The sequence below is a fragment of the Strigops habroptila genome, chromosome 19, assembly GCF_004027225.2.
Source record: "Strigops habroptila isolate Jane chromosome 19, bStrHab1.2.pri, whole genome shotgun sequence".
Classification (NCBI taxonomy): domain Eukaryota; kingdom Metazoa; phylum Chordata; class Aves; order Psittaciformes; family Psittacidae; genus Strigops; species Strigops habroptila.
In genome coordinates this window covers 3,748,349-3,764,111 of record NC_044295.2, presented here as the reverse complement: position 1 = coordinate 3,764,111, position 15,763 = coordinate 3,748,349, and the positions used below count along the sequence as shown (strand labels likewise).

The 15,763-nt window shown below is 61.6% G+C and overlaps 2 protein-coding genes across 5 annotated transcripts; both read right to left on the bottom strand.

The window, feature by feature from the left end:
- Positions 1-442: 442 nt before the first annotated feature.
- On the bottom strand, positions 443-7,678 carry LOC115617934 (feather keratin Cos1-1/Cos1-3/Cos2-1). Of its 4 annotated transcripts, none has more exons than XR_003994704.1 (4): positions 7,460-7,678; positions 6,584-7,084; positions 3,743-3,872; positions 443-692 (listed from the first exon to the last, which is right to left on the bottom strand). XR_003994704.1 is itself a non-coding variant. In XM_030509010.1 (3 exons), the coding sequence occupies exon 2, from the start codon at positions 7,080-7,082 to the stop codon at positions 6,657-6,659; it is 426 nt and encodes a 141-aa protein (XP_030364870.1). In that variant the 5' UTR covers positions 7,083-7,084; positions 7,460-7,678; the 3' UTR covers positions 5,114-5,204; positions 6,584-6,656. The 4 variants fall into 4 exon arrangements, 2 of the variants coding, with proteins under 2 accessions (XP_030364871.1, XP_030364870.1); XR_003994703.1 differs by lacking the exon at positions 443-692 and adding an exon at positions 2,506-3,241 and having other exon boundaries at positions 3,739-3,872; XM_030509010.1 differs by lacking the exons at positions 443-692; positions 3,743-3,872 and adding an exon at positions 5,114-5,204.
- Positions 7,679-11,549: 3,871 nt separating this feature from the next.
- On the bottom strand, positions 11,550-15,417 carry CDK5RAP3 (CDK5 regulatory subunit associated protein 3). The gene is made up of 14 exons (XM_030509004.1): positions 15,366-15,417; positions 15,153-15,210; positions 14,766-14,897; positions 14,489-14,589; positions 14,358-14,406; positions 13,932-14,110; positions 13,596-13,732; positions 13,311-13,455; positions 13,096-13,212; positions 12,928-13,003; positions 12,392-12,480; positions 12,108-12,313; positions 11,829-12,000; positions 11,550-11,747 (listed from the first exon to the last, which is right to left on the bottom strand). The coding sequence occupies exons 1-14, from the start codon at positions 15,369-15,371 to the stop codon at positions 11,682-11,684; spliced, it is 1,533 nt and encodes a 510-aa protein (XP_030364864.1). The 5' UTR covers positions 15,372-15,417; the 3' UTR covers positions 11,550-11,681.
- Positions 15,418-15,763: the final 346 nt, after the last annotated feature.

Below are 15,763 nucleotides of genomic sequence, written 5' to 3'. Positions count from 1 at the left end.
TAACCTGAACTTCCTCTGTTTCAGTTTGAACCCATCACCCCTTGTCCTGTCGCTATGGTCCCTGATGAAGAGTCCCTCTCCAGCATCCTTGTAGCCCCCCTCAGACACTGGAAGCTGCTCTGAGGTCTTCATGCAGCTTCTCTTCTCCAGGCTGAACAGAGCTGTCCTTACACCTAGGAGGATGGCTGGTCAAGGATTGCAGGGTTGGAAGGAGCTTGGCCTTCCCTGCCAACTGGGCTGAAAACAACCCCATAGGAGTGCCCCAAAACAATGCCTCCAGCCTGCAAGGTAACCCTCCAGCACTTTGGACCCACCTTACGATAGCAATGACATAGTTCTGCCATGGAAATTCTTGGAATTCTCATCAGCCCTCGAAGTAAATATCCATGTGGGAGTGAACATGGTATAAATATAGAAATTAAAAGATAATGATGCAGGAATCTCAAACACAGGCATATCATTAGCTGGCATGTTTTGCAACTCATATGAGCCTTTCAGAAAATTATTACTTCCACAAAGGATTTCTCTAGGCCTGGAGCAGTGCAGGACCAGGACGGTTCTTAACTCTCTCATCTACTTCACTCCCCTTTTCCTGCTTGTGGAACAGGAGTTTTGGGAGCTCTCTTCCTCCAGGGTGTGGTCTTGCCTGAATAAACAGCTCAGCTCAATCCTGTGATGAGGTGTGGGGCTGCCTATAATGGAAGGGGGAAGTGGATAAAAGGTCTAGTACGAAGGGAGACTGAGGATTCCATTAAGTGGATTCTGAGCTCTGGACTAGACAGAAGCCTTCTTGGGCCTGGATGCTCTTTGCAGGGTCCTTGAGATCTGAAGGCAAGGAATTACAAATGCTTCGCTGTATAGCCTCTGCCTCCCCACACAGTGGGTATCTTGGATCACTCATTGCGGATTGACAGGCTGCTCCTCATCCAACCCCATGCTCTGCTTTCACCTGCCTTCTCTCTCAAGTACAATTCTTGCCCACAGACATGTCCTGCTACGACCAGTGGCTGCTCTGCCAGCCCTGCAGAGAACCCGACGGCCCAACAGCTCCAATGAGCCCCGTGTCGGGCAGTGCCAGAGCTCCACCGTCATCATTGAGCCTTCCCCTGTGGTGATGACCCTGCCTAGCCCCATCCTCAGCTTCTTCCCAGAGAACACCATTCTGCAATCTTTGACCTCCATCCTGTTGGCAGCAGTGTGCAATGTGAGGGCCCTGTCCTGGGAAAAATGAATGGCTGTGAAGAAAGAGACAGAGAGGGAGGGGGAAAGGGAGAGGGAGAGAAGAAGAATGCAAAGAAAGGTAAGACCTATATATAACAGCCCAATACGTTGTGACACAGAAGAAAAGCAGCACTGCGCAGCATGGGTGCGTGCTCTGCAGAGATGCTGTCCCGTCTCTGGCTGTGGCTGGGTGGCCACAGCAGTTCACCAGGGAGCCTTTTGCCCTGCTGGGGATGGCTTGTGATGGTTCTGTCCTCGCCACCTCCTCTGTCTCCTCCTGCCTGAGCACTGCTGTTCCAGCTCTGGAATGCCTGTAGGTTCCTACTTGCCTGTGTAAGTGCTCCCCTTGGGCAGCCTGGCCTGGAGTTTTACAAGAGGCAGCAGTTCACAAGCTGCGAGTGCCTGCGAGGACCCTTGGGACCAAGAGGGACCCTTTGAAGGGTCGAGCCGTGTCCTCGCTGCACCAGCAGGAGGCTCCCGGCACGGGAAGACCTGGCTCTGGCACTGGGGAGCCTGGGGCCCAGCAGAGGTGGCTGCTTGATTCCCTTGGTTTGGCCAAGCAAATGCTTTAACTACTAGGCGATGGGAGTAGAAAGGCTCCCTGGGGCAGAGGTGTGGGATCCCGGGCAGCCCTCGGAGTGTTTTGTTCCACCCTTTGGGCTGAGGTTTGGAGAAGGCTTTGTCCTGGCAGAGGGAGGAGAACTCAGGAGAACTCAGGAGCTGGCAGCTTCAGCTCCCACTTCTGGGAGCTCCCCGGGCACGTTGTAGAGTGGAGAGCGTGAGACGGGCCAGGTTTTCCCAGCACCTTGTTGGGACGGGCAGAGGCTGGTGACACACGGGGTCAGGCTGGGGAGGAGCAGGGCACTTGGGTGGTGGGGCTGCCAGCACTGGAGGGGGACAAGGGGACTCCTGATGCTCTGGCAAAACCGGGAGCTATCCTTGCTGCAGAAGGCATGTGGCAAAGGATGGGAGATGTGTGGTGAGCAAGGCGGGTGGAAGAGCGAACAAGACTACACATCCCTTTCTCAAAGGCTGAGGAGGGCATTTGCGCACAGGGATGGAGCAAGTTGATGATTGCTGGCCCTACAGGAGCCAGGGACATCTTCCTCAGCTGCAAGGGTCAGTGTCTTGAAAGGAGCCCAGTGCCCATGCCTCACCCTTCCCTTCCTCTGGGAATGCCAATGGCTCTCCTTTTTGCCTGCAAGAGCTCCCGAAAGCAATGCCGTTCCCTCTGGCAGCTGGGGAGAACATCCAGAGACAGAAGGATCACACAGAAGCCAAGGCTGGGATGCAGCAGAACTTTAATGAGTTGAAAGAGGGAAAGGAGTTCCTCTGACTGGGGCTATGGTGCAGGGAGATCTATGGCACTTGGCCAGGCTGGAGTTTGCACCGGGAGTCTGCCTGCCCCTGAGAGGAAGAGAGGCAGCAGGTCTCTCCTCAGATGGGGCTTAGCAGGTCATTACAGCCCAGGCAGCAGAAGACAACAGAGAAAAAAGAGAGAGGAAAAAGAGAGGGAGAGAACAGGCAAGTTAGACAAGGGCCACATTTTCAGACTGCCCAGGCATGGCTCCTCCTGCCTTCCTCTGCAGATGGAGCCACGGATGCCCAGTGCCTCTGAGAGCAGTGGCCAGGATGTTCATGCTCAGTCCGGTACCATCTCCTGGGTTCCTGGGTCTCCTTCTACAGGGCATCTGCAGCAGCTTTAGCAGGGTCTGCAGCAGTAGCGGTTGGTGATGCAGGAGAGGTCAAAGCCCCCGGAGTTGATGGGCACTCCCTCACAGCTGAGGATGCTGCCAACAGCAGCGGAGGTGGAGGAGCCCACAACGGTGTTCTGTGGGAAGGAGCTGAGGATGGGGCCGGGCAGGGTCACCACCACGGGGGAAGGCTCAATGACGACGGTGGAGCTCTGGCACTGCCTGACACAGGGCTCATTGCAGCTGTTGGCCAGTGGGGTCGGGCCGCAGGGCTGGCAGGGCACGCACGGGTTGCAGCAGGACATGGCTCGATGGTAGAGCTTCACCTGGAGACAGGGCAGGGGCAAGCAGATGATGGGACACGTGAGCAGCAGCTCTGCACCCAACCATGGGCAAGCCAAGGCACCTCCTGGCCCAGCACACGCTGCCCAGCTCCAAGCCCAGGAGCCACCTCAGCTCAGTCCCAGCCTCTCTCTGTGGGAGCCCTTCTCTCCCCTTCCCTCTCCCATGAGAAGCAGCTCCCAGCCCTGCGCTCGGACAGCCCCGATCAGCTGAGACACACCTGGAGGAATGACCTGCTCTGGAAGCAGGAGGAGCAGCCTGTCCGTCACCATGAGGCAGCTCAGGCATGTGGTGGGCAGGGAGCTGGGGGCTGTGCAGGGAGCGCTACACGCCCCTTTGGCAGAGACCCAAAGGCCCAAAACAGCTCTTTCCAAGCCAAGAGCCCAAGAGTCCCCTCAGCCCAAACCCAGTCCCTCTCCCCACTTCCCCTCCCAGGACAGGCCACCCCAAGCCCCAGCACAGCACAGAGCTTCCAACTCACTTACTGCTGAAGGAAAAGAAGGTGAGCGGAGTGGATGAGAGAGTCAAGGGCTGGGACGGCTTTTATACTGGTCCTGCACTGCCTCGGGTCTAGAGGAATCCGCTGTGGAAGTAGTAATTTTCTGAGAAGCCCATCTGAAATGCAAAACATCCCAAGTAATGATACAGGGTCTGGTTTGGTTTCCTGCACGGCTGCCTTTTCATTTCCTTGTTTGGCTGTACCCGCTTCCCCTTGAAGGCTCCTTTTCAGTTCTGGAGTGGAGCCCCAAGGATTTCAGGGACAGAAGCACATCGGTGCCAGAAGTGAGTGAAGCATTAGTGAAGGCTGGATGGAGGGACGGGACACACTGCTCCAGTCTGCCTTTGAAGATGCTGGCTGGGAGGTGGCAGCAGAGCTGTCGCTGGGTCCCTTTGGCGGTGTGGGCACCCCCCGGTGCTCCTGCCTCCCTCACCCTCCTCTCTGTGTGCACAGGGTGGTGCAGAACGTGGTGCTCCTCTCCGACAGCCGCCTGCACCTCTTCCTGCAGAGCCAGCTCTCAGTGCCGGAGACAGAGGCGTGTGTGCAAGGCCAGGGCCCGCAGACGGTGACAGAAGCCATCCTGCACTGCGCCATGTCCAACTGCGGCTGGGTGCAGGAGGAGGAGAGCCGCCCCGCGCTGCTGCCGGGGGGGACCTGCAGGGCAGGTAAGGCAGGAGCAAGCAGAGGAGCTGCCAGGCTTTCCGGAGCCCCCTGCATGGTTTGGAGTTTCCCTGCCCCAGCCTTGCCACGGTAACTTAAGGGAGGGCAGTTGAGCACGTGTCCCCCAGCCCTGCATTCCTGGGGGTCAGGCCATCGGAGCTGGACATCCTGGGCTGGCACCAGCAGCCTCCTGTGCTGCCCACCAGGAGGGTGACCTGTCCTGGCTGTGGCCAAGGAAAGAGCTTGAGTCTCTCAGAAGAACTTAAGCTGAGAATTACAAAGGTCTTCGGCTGCTTTCCTCCTTTAATCTCAGGGGAGAGAGGAGCCTTTGGAGGCTTTCAAAGCTCAGGCTTTCTGTGCATCCTGCCTTCGTCCTCACAGCATGAATGGGTTCTGCCATTCCTCATGCCCATCAGGGCTTCACAGTGCTTGCTGCCTGCTGGGGAATTAATCAGGCATCTCCTTGGGGCTGGCTGCCCCCCTGCAGCCAGTCAGGGTTCTCTGTACTTGGAGAGGCAGCTGAGCCGCTGGGACAGGAGGGAACCCTCCATCTGCTCCCTGCAAGAACCTGAACAAACACAGACATGACCTGTGTGTTTGAGTCCTGCTGCAGGCTCGGGGTCCCCGGCTGTGCAGAGATGCTGTGGGTCCCCCTGTCCCTCAGATGAGGTATCTACCTGCTAAGCAGGAGGCCGTGTCAAGCTTTCTGCACCACCCAGTGCCTGTGTTTCTTCATGTTGGTTTTCAAACAGCAGGAAGAAAGAGGTGTCTGGACTCCAGTGAGAGACCTGCTTTTAAACAGAGCCCTTCTGCTTTCAGGAAGGGCTTTGAGGGTGAGCAGCAGCGCAGGGCCCTGGGGGGGTACCCGGGCAGTGTGGCTCTGTCCATCCCTTGTGCCTGCCTCTGGCTGGTGGCAGCTTCCCCCCTCTGCTGCTCGGGGTTTGTGTGCGAGGGCGAGCGGCTGGAAGCCGAGGGCTGCGCAGGAGAGGTAGTGCCAAAGAGGCAGCGGTTGTCTTGGAGGCACGCGGGCACCTCGGGCCCTGCGTCATTCCCACATCCCTTCTCTTCCCAGCTGTGTCGGCCTGGGAAGCCCTGTTCCCAAGCCAGGGAATCCCCATTCCCAAGCTAGGGAATCACGTCTCTCAATTATCAGGGAAGAAGCTGAATGTGTGAACATTTGCCTTGGGTTCTGCAGCCCTCCAAGTGATCTCCCCCCGCTGACACCTCCAAGGTCGACAGCTGCACGCCCACAGCAGGGTTTGCTGGAATGCCACCGGAGCTGGGATAACTGAGGCTCCATCCCTGCTTCCTACAATGCTCATCCCTCAAAACCAGACCCGGAACAGCCGTCACCTCTGTCCCTGCAGCATGCATGCATTCACACCGCTCCCCACATGCCATCCCTGCCTGCTGCTGCGCAGGAACCACATATGAGAGCCCAACCAGCCGCTCGCTGCAGGGGAACAGCGGAGGCACATCCGGAGCTGGCTCTGCCCATGGCCGGACCCCGCAGCAGCTCCTCTGAGACACAACTGACAAGACACGAGGCGGTGAATGGGCGCGAAGGTCCCCCCCAGTGAGACAAAGAGAGCGGTGCCAGGAAGGGCCAAGAGCAGCAGGTCCTTGGGGGGCAGGACGGCCCCACGGCCCCCGAGAGGTTGTGCTCAGGCAGGAGAGGTGATAACTAAAGGCAGGAAGCTCTTTGCAGTTCACCTCTCCCCACCCATGTGTGATGAAAACCCAGCCATAAACACGGGCACTGGAGGAGCTCCAGAGCCCAGTAACCCAACCACCCGCCTGGCCGCGGGAGGAGGCTGTTACCCAACGCCCCTGTTTATTTCCCAGCCTTGTTCTATCGCTTTCGCAACACAAAGCCACGTGCACAGGGCAAAACGCTGCCCCCGACCCTTTCCCCCCTCCTTTCATTATTGCTTTCAGTCTGAGAATAAAAGAAATAGAGAAAACCCACCCCACGTGTACCCCTGGAGCCCCTAAACTGAATCCTCATGTAGTATCACGCCATTCCCAAATGAGGACCTGCTGCTCCCAAGCAACAAACACACACAACATGCATCATACTGCTCGCTCAGGTGGGTACCAAAGGGCAACAACACCCCTCCCAAAGCTCCCTTCCACCCTCCCAGCAGCAACAGAGGGTCCTGCCTACCTCTTTGGTCAGGTCTCCATCCGCAGGGGCAGCCACCGCTCCCAGATCTTCCAGTTCTTCCCCAAAGCCTTGCTCAGCTCCGCTCCCTGTCGGGGCTGCTCCCATCCTGGAGGCTGCTGCCATTCTCGAGGGCGATGCCAGCACTGGGCTGAGCACCAGACACGGAGCTTTTGGGGTCTCTGTGCACCAACCAGGCACTGACTTCGGTGGTGGGCACCTGAAACCTGTCCAGGGCCCTCACCTCGTTGAGCAGCCTGCGAGCAGTGAAGTAATAGTCCAAGTCTATGCTCTTTGGGTGGATGCCATAACCATCCAAGGTGTTCCTCAGGTTGTGAAACGGGGTCTGGGTGTAAGCGGAGCTCTGGCCAAGGATGATCTCCCAGAGCAGGGGGAGCTGTGAGTTCAGGTAGGTGTCCACGTCCACGTGCACGCCGATCAAGCTGAGCAGGATGGTGAACTGGATGAGGCCTTCGGTGAAGTATTTCTTCAGAGAAAGCATTTCTGGTGGAGGAGGAGAAAAACAAGCAAGTGGAAGGTTTGGGAATGAAAGAAATGCCAGCAAAAACACGGTGGCATCGGGTGAACTCTCCACACAACAGGTTGGGTGGGTTTGTCTTTGCTCTGCCTCACTTTCACGCTAACAAAGTAAAGCAACGGCTTTGGCTCTAAGGTCGTCACTAAACAGGATGGAAGTTTAAAGAACATTCAAGGCTTCGGGTTCAGGACTTTGGTTTCCTTTTACACTCCTGGAACTCGTGTAATTAAGGATCTAGAGCTCAAGCAGCACCAAACTCTGCCTCCCCCCCCCCTCCTGCCCTTTTCCTTCTCTTCAGGGCTGTTTTATAACACAGCTCCATAAAGATCCGGGTGACTTACTGCCCAAACCCTCCACATTCAGCGGCTTCCTGCAGCCCCCCAAGTCCCCCTGCTCCAGGACGGGGGCTGCTCCCTCCTCCGGCCGCTCCTTTGTCCCTTCTCCTTCTTCTTCTCCTCCTCCCTAAAGCTTCTTGAAGGCGCCTTTTACGAGCTCATGGGAAGGTCCAAAGACTCCTCCGCTCCCGGCTGCGGTTTCATCAGCAGTTGAAACGTAACCAGAGAACGAACCCGGTAACGCACCGCGGTGGCGCCACCCTCCGCCCCGGCGGCTCCCCCCCGCGCCCGGACCCCGGCACACGGCGGGGGGGCACCGCCGCTGACACCATTGTCCGCGCTTCCCCTCCCCGGGGCTATTCTTAGCCCGGTGCCTCCGGCCCCGCTCCCTTCACTCCGCAGCCCCGTTCCCAGCGGGTTTCCGCCACCACCGGCACCAAAACATCCCGGTGCTGCCGAGCGGGGAGCGATGGGGGGGGTCCATGTCCCTCCATGTGCCGCCTCGCTCATACCCCCCCACCGGCCGCTGTGCTCCCCGGTGTGATGAAGCGCCTGAGCCCGCGGCTGAGCGCGGCCATCCCACTCCATCACCCGCCGCCTTCCTGCACCCTCCTCACCCTCTCTCCCCGCCATTCCCAGCCAAGGGAACCCATGGTCAGCTTGACCCCATCCCATCTGGGGTCTCGTTCCAGATCCTGCAGCCCCCTCAGGGAGAACACGGTGCCATCCCTATGAGCATGACAGCTCCCCTTAGAGCGGCTCTTTGGAAAGGTGGGATCCCAGCGCTGGGCAGCAGGACACAGACCTTCTCTGGCATCCCCCCATCCAGCCCTGGCCACATCCAGGCCTCCTGTCTGCCTCCAGCATTGAGAATATCAAGCAAAAAATGAACCACTAATGAAGGGGAACTTTATTAGTGATTCCCACTCGCTTCCGGCCGGAGCCAGCCACAAATAAACTTTTCCTCCCCAGTTCCATGTCCTCCCTCCATCAGCCATGTTGGGGTGGTGGGTCCCAGGGGTTACCCACCACGGCCGGGACCTGGGGGGTCCTTTACTCTTTGTGTTTCCTTTGGAGGCAAAAGTGACATTTACGGGTTTTCCTGGGGAATTCCACTCTTTATGGGTTCATCATTTGAAGCCACTGCAGATCAGTGGGGTCCTGTCAGGGGGAAGGGAAGGGAAAAGGAAAGAAGGGAAAGGGAAAAGGAAAGGGAAAAGGGAAAGGCAAAAGGGAAAGGGGAAGGCGAAAAGTGGAAGGGAAGGGGTCCCCCCGCTGGCCCTCACCGCCGCCTCTTGCCCGACGCTCCCTCACGCCGCGGCCGCCGCGCGGCTATTGCCCGACGCTCCCTCGGCGGGCGGAGGCCTCTTTTGCATAGCCCCGCCCCGCGCCGGGCACGCTCCTTATATGGAGCACGGCCACGCCCAACCCCACCTTAGCCCCGCCCCTACCGGGACTGCGTGTCCGTGGTCCTGCAGCGCCACCTGCCGGCGAAGTGGGGGGAGCGCGGGAACCCTCGCACAGGAGCCCCCCCCGATCCCAAACACTCGCCCAGCCCAGGGACCCCCCCCGTCCGGACCTCCCCCCCCCGGACCCTCCCCATCACACCTCACCCCCTTGTAACCCCCAAACTCCCCTTGGGGACCCCCCAGTTCTATCCCCCGCCCATCACAGGGACACGTCTCCCTTGGGACACCCCCCCTCATACCCCAGCCGCTCCTGCGGTCACCCCACACCATGTGGACCCCAAAGTGGCGCCCCCCAAACCACGAGTGACACCTCAAAGTCTTCCCCACAAGCCGCCCCCTTCCCACGACCACCCCCCTGCTCTCGAGGGCTCGGGAGGGCTTCGGGGGGGGGGGGAGTCTGGGGGGTGCCCGGGCAGACGTTGGTGGATGGTGTCCCCAAACCAGAGCTTTGGGACCCCGGCTGGGGCTTGGAGGCTTGGATGGGGCACAAAACCCACCCCAAAACCCACCCCGAGCCCCCAACGGCTCCCCACGGGTGTCCGGGATGGGGGGGCTGCCCCATTATGCTCCCCCCACAGCTTCCCACTGGGGTGGGGACCCCGGGTTCCCCCTCCCCATTCCGGGCAGCCCCCAGCGAGGGAGCAGAAAACAAAGAGGAAGAGGAGGAGTGCAAAGGCCTCATGGAGGCTGGTGCCCCCCAAGTGACACAGGGACAAAGGGGGCTCCGGCACATGGGGTGACCCCCCACATCCCTGCTGGTCATCCCACAGCACCCTGCCAGCCCTATGGAGTCCCATGGCCACCCCAAACCCACGCCGACCCGACGGCTGTGAGACCCCAAAATCCTGACAGCTCACATCTGTGTCACCCTGCACCCCAAATCCCTGCTGTGGTGTGGGGTTCAGCCCCCCACATCAATGTCACCCCAAACCTAGCAAACCCCATAGCCAGTGACCCCCAAACCCATGTCACCCCAAACCCTCATCACCCCCAAACCCCTGTCACCCCAAACCCTCATCACTCCAAACCTAGCAAACCCCATACCTAGTGACCCCCAAACCCACCCACCCTGTGCTCAGATCCCTCCATCTCCACCCCACTCGGAACCCCGAGCCCATGGGGGTGATGCCGGGGCTATGGAGGTGCTGGGGGGGGCCAGGGACAGCGAGGCTGGGGCGCGGGGGGCCGGGAAGGGGCTCCATTAGCAGGACGAGGGGTGGTTCCAGTAGCCACTTGATCAATGGCCCGGCCCCTTGGAGCCGGGTCGTGTCCCAGCCAGGGGGAGGACGGGGACAGAAAGGGGATGAGGGGGAGCAGGGAAGCCCCCGGGGTGGGGGTGGTGGCGGGGTTGGGGTGCAGAGCGGGGGGACCCCTTCCCTGGGCTGTCACCGTGATGGATGAACAGGCTGGGGGTGACCACAGCATCCGCACTGAAGGGGGGCCCCTGTTTGGGGACATTCAGGGGGGGTCAGCCCCACGATGAGCCCAAATCCCCCTCAAAACCCCCCACCTGAGCCCCCCTCAGGCTCATCACATGCATGGGTGTGATGAGCCCAAAATAGGGCTTTCTGATGCCTTGACTCTTCTCGCTATTACCCCCGAGGTGGCCCCAAGACACCCCAGGCTGTCGGCCCCCGTCCCCCCTGCCCTGATCCATCCGTCCCCGTGTGCCCCGCTCTGGATTGTTTTAACGAGGGGATTTAGAGCCCCGGAGCAGGAGGGGCCGGGGGGGGGGGCGGGCTTGTGGGGTGAGAGGAGCTGGTCGAGACCCTGGAGACCTTGGACCCGGCTTCTGCACCCCAAAACTTGGCTGCGAGGGGGCGAGGAGGGGAGAGGGATGGAGGGATACGGGAAAGGATGCAGGGATGGAGGGAGGGACAAAGGGGTGCAAGGAGGGATGCAGGGAGGGATGAGGGATGATGCCCACATCTTGCCCCCATGGCTCTCTTGAGGCCAGTGGGGCAGGAGACCCGCCCCAGCCCCATAATGGGGCCCCCCAAGGCTGCACCCCTGAGCCCCAGCAGCAACGGGACCCACTGGGGGACCCTCCTGCCCTATGGGGGGGGTCCAGCCCCACAGCAGAGCCTGACCAATGAGCACCTGTAGAGTGGGAGGGAGTGGGATAAGAGAAGCACGGGGACCAATGGTGTGTCAGGAGGGGTGTGGCCAAAGAGTGACGTCATCAGGTGTGGCAGGCCCCGCCCAGAGGATGCTGGGGGGTGGGAGGAGCGTCCAGCCTTGTCCAGCCCAGTATATCCCAGTACAGCCCAATACGTCCCAGTACAGCCCAGTATATCCCAGTACAGCCCAATACATCCCAGTACGGTCCAGTATATCCCAGTACAGCCCAGTGTGGCCAGGCTGTGCCCCCCCACCGGCTGTGGGCAGTGGGGGGTGATTAACGGGGGCCATCACTCACTGTCCGGCACTGGGGGGGCCGGGACCATGCACCAACCGCTCTGCTATGAAATTAGAACTGAATCGACCGCCCCTCTTCACCATCACCCCCTGAGTAAGGGCTGGGGGTCCCCCCAATGACGGCCACACACATCCCTAGAGCCCAAACCTCAGCAAGACCCAAAACCAGGGGATCGAGGGGCTCCTCTCCCCACCTAAGTGCAGAGCAATGGGTGGGAGAAGGGTTCTGGCTTTATTCAGCAACATCCACCCCCTCAATGAGGCCATAGACACATCACCAGCACCCCGAGGCAGTGAATGGGGGGCGGGGGTGGAGAGCAGGACCCCCCTATGCCCCTCTCTCACAGGGAGATGCCCATCAGGTTCACTGGCCGCCCATGGTAGCGCTTGGAGACATCGGCTTCGATCTGCAAGACAGGCAGAGAGGGATGAAGGGCTGTGGGGGACAAAGGGGGGCGCTGGGGAGTCTCCTTCCCTCCCTCCCTCACCAGCTTCTGCAGCTCCTTGGTCCTCTCCATCAGCCGGTCCAGCTTGGGCTCGAGGGCCCCCTGCTCCGCCAGGGCCTCCCGCCGCTTCTGGCCCATCAGCTCCTTCTTGGCCAGCAGCAGCTCCGCCTGCTTCAGCTTCTGCCGCAGCAGCTCACTGACACGATCCACGTACCTGCAGGGGCAGCCCCGTCACCCCCGGCCCCACCGTGGGACACCTCCCGCAGAGCCCTACGGCCCCATTCCTATGACTCCCCCCCGATCCTGCACCCCGCTGAGGACCTGGGCGATGCGAGGATCATGAAGAGGTGCTGCATGCTGCGGGTGCAGAGCTGGCCCAGCAGAGCCCGCGTGGTGGCCAGCAGGGAGCTCACATGGGCGCTGGTTTGGCCTTGGAGGACAGCGGGGGCCAGTTGGAACTGGGTCATGGCCACGATGTCGGCCTCTTCCTCCATCTCCTCCAGGCGCTGGGACAGGAACAGCTCCAGCTGTGGGGACAGGGATTAGGGGGGACACTCCACTATGGCATCGTGATGCCCCTTACCCAGCTCCTGCATTGTCCTCACCTCCATGAGCTCATCGATGAACTGGCTCCGGGTCTCAGTGTTTTCCAGGAGCGTCAGGGCATCGGGGCCACAGGCAACTCCCTCGGGCACTGGGGAGGAGCAGGGAAGCAGCAGGGGAGACACCTCCATGGCTCAGACACCCCACACCCCAGCTTGTCCCATAGCATCACCCCATGGCACTGTTTAGTGGGGTCAGGGTCCGGCAGGGGGAGTGAAGTTGGGGGGGCACTGGTAGGACAAGGGGTGACGGGTTTAAACTTAAGCAGGGGAAGTTCAGGTTGGACAGAAGGAAGAAGCTCTTCCCTGTGAGGGTGCTGAGGCGCTGGCACAGGGTGCCCAGAGAAGCTGTGGCTGCCCCATCCCTGGCAGTGTTCAAGGCCAGGTTGGACACAGGGGCTTGGAGCAACCTGCTCTGGTGGAAGGTGTCCCTGCCCGTGGCAGGGGTCGGAGCTGGATGAGCTTTAAGGTCCCTTCAACCCAAACCAGTGTGTGGTTCTACATTTGGACCCTCCATGTCCCTTTGCAGCCGCGCTCACCCTCAGTGCCGGCCTCCACCACCGTGATCTGCGCCTCCTGGCTCTCCCCATCTCCCCAGTCAATGCCATCATCCTGCTGCAAAAGGAAGGACACCATGTGAGAAGGGGGTGCTGGGGACACTCCCAGGTCCCTGGTGCAGGGCCAGACCCCAGGACCACAGAACACACCTGAGGACTGGGCTGGATGGTGATGCCCCAGTCAATCTCCTCGCTCTGGGCTGCCCCATCGGCAGCAGCGCCATCACCCACCGTGGCTGGCTCCAGCGTGAAGTCTCCCCAGTCGATCTGTGGGGAGAAGGACAAGAGACCCCCTGAGACCCCAATGGGCTCCAGGCAGAGCTGGATGGGGCTCCCCCCAGCACCAAGGCCCGGCTGGGACGTACCGTGTCCTCCTTGGGCTGCTCTGGCACCTCCTGCAGCTCCGGCCGCTCCACGCGCAGCGGCTGCAGCCCCGTCCTCCACTCGTACACGGTGGTGTTGCCTCTTCTCCCCACGTACCGCAGCAAAGGCACCACCAGCTCTGCAGGGCTGGCAGCCACCACGGGGACATAGTGCCCAGCACCCCCAAACCCCACCGGGGTCCCTCAGGGTGAGCCCCAGCCCAAGCCGCAGCCCCCACACGTGGGGAGGGGACATGGAGGGGGCTGTCCCTGCACCCCCAAACCCACCTCTCGCACACAAACTCCACACAGGCCTGGTACAGCTCGATGGCCTCGGTGAGCGCGCTGGCTCCTGCTGCGACCTCACACAGCAGCGACGGCAGGTCCTTCACCAAGGCCAGCAGCTCCTGGCGCACGTTGTCACCCTGGGGACAGAGCAGGGCAGGCAGACAAGCAGCCAAAGCCTCCCTGCGGCGGCTTCACCCTCTGCTTGCACAAGCAGGAAGGAGATGGAGTGTTGCGGGGTCACCCTACGCCCTCAGCTCCACGGGGACATCCTGAGGAGCGCAGCGCTGGTGCTGGGGCTGCGGTGGGGAGGGAGGTGGCAGCAGCGGGGTCACTCACGGTGATGCCGTACTGCTTGCAGGAGGAGGAGAAGCGCTCCCGCAGCTCCGCTGCTCCCAGCTGACATTCCTCCTCACGGCGGATGAAGTCCTGCTGCGCCTGCTGGCACCGGCTGATCTGCTTCCGCAGCGACGGGATCTCGTAGCTGATGCTGCGCACCAGGAGGCTGGCAAGCTCGGCTGCACGGCGGGGAAACAGTGGCTCAGAGCCTGGGTCAGACACCCAGGAGGTCCCTGGGGTGCCACAGCCACCTTGGCTGCTTTCCCAGCCACGCAGCAGGGCCAGCCCGGGGCCCTCGCCATGGTGGGATTTGGCAGCCCAGCACATCCTGCCCCCTTTCCCTGCCCACCCCATCTTCATCCCAGTTTGGAAACTGAAAGCCACCCACTGACACCCCCCAAAGGGCTCTCTCCGGAGCTGCCTCACCCAGGTAGGTGTTCTCCTTCTCATAGAGGGATACGATCTCCTGCCAGTCCTGAGGAGGAAGAAGAAGGATGGATGCGGAAGGATGCGGAAACACCAGCCCACCAGCCCCATGCCCCCAGGCCCATGCTCACTTTCATGCGCTGGGACGAGTAGCGCCCAAAGAGGTTCTTGGTGGAGGCCTCAGTGCCCTTGAGGATCTCCACGATCCTCAGGCAGTGGAAGTAGTGCAGGTCTGCGATGGAGAGAGGGATGCAGTCACTGAGGTGTCCGTCAGGGACACCCTCTCCCCAGGGACCAGCAGGGGCCATTGCCACTGACCCCTCCATAACCAAACCCTCGGGAGCAGGGTGCTGGTGCCCTGCTGCGCCCCGGCTCCCCCGGCACCCCCCAGCCCCACACTGCGCTCACAGGCCCCATCCAGCAGCTGCTTTATCTCCTGGTTCTCCGGCATGTCTTGGATGGCCGCGTTGATCTTCTCGCGGATGGCCAGGACCTGGCTCTGCCATTTCAGGTTGCAGTGTCTCCTGTCCACCAGCCAGTCTGCAGCGCAGGGGGTCAGCAGGGAGAGAGGCCCTGGGGGGGCTCCCCAGGACGGGGCACCCCCCGTGTGTCCCATCCCCAACACAGGGATAAAGCCCCAGCTCCTTCCCAAGCTCTGGGAAGGGCTGGAAGGGGCGGGGGGGGTGTCACCCCGCTGCTGCCGGGGCTGGTTCAACCCAGCACGGCACCGAGAACACGAGTGACCGGAGCCTCCGGGGACCCCCGGCGCGGCCCCCCCCCGGCCCCTGCTCGTACCCAGGAGCTTCCCGGTCTGGATGTCGATGGGCACGTTCTGGTAGTCCTGGGGAGAGACCTGCGGGGAGGCGAGAGGCGGCGGCTGATGGAGCGCGGCCAGGGCTGCACCGAGACCGGGGCCCCCTCCCCGCCGGTCCCGATCCCGATCCCGATCCCGGTCCCGGTCCCGGTCCCGGTCCCGGTCCCGGTCCCGGTCCCGGTCCCGGTCCCCACCTGCATGCTGCCGCTGCCGCTCCACTTCCGCTTTCCCCGCCTCGCTCCCCCCTCTCCGCCCACCTCAGCCAATCCCCGGCCACGGCCCCGTTCACCTCACCCAATCAAAACCCGCTCGGCCCAACGGGCCCCGCCCCGTTACCAATCAGAAGGGAGCGGCATAGCCACAGCGCCACGTGCCGGCGCCGCGGTTGGCTGCGCAGGGGGCGGGGCAGGAGGCGGTGCTGACCAATCGGGACGGGAGGGAGGCAGGAGCCCGCGCGCGCGCGCGGTGCGGCGGGTCCCGCGGGTCGATCCCGGTTGATCCAATGGGAATCCCTGGCTGCCCCCGCGGCAGATCCCGGCTCCCTCGGGGAGCGCTCAGTGCCCCAGCACAGAGCCGGGATCCCCCCGAGGCC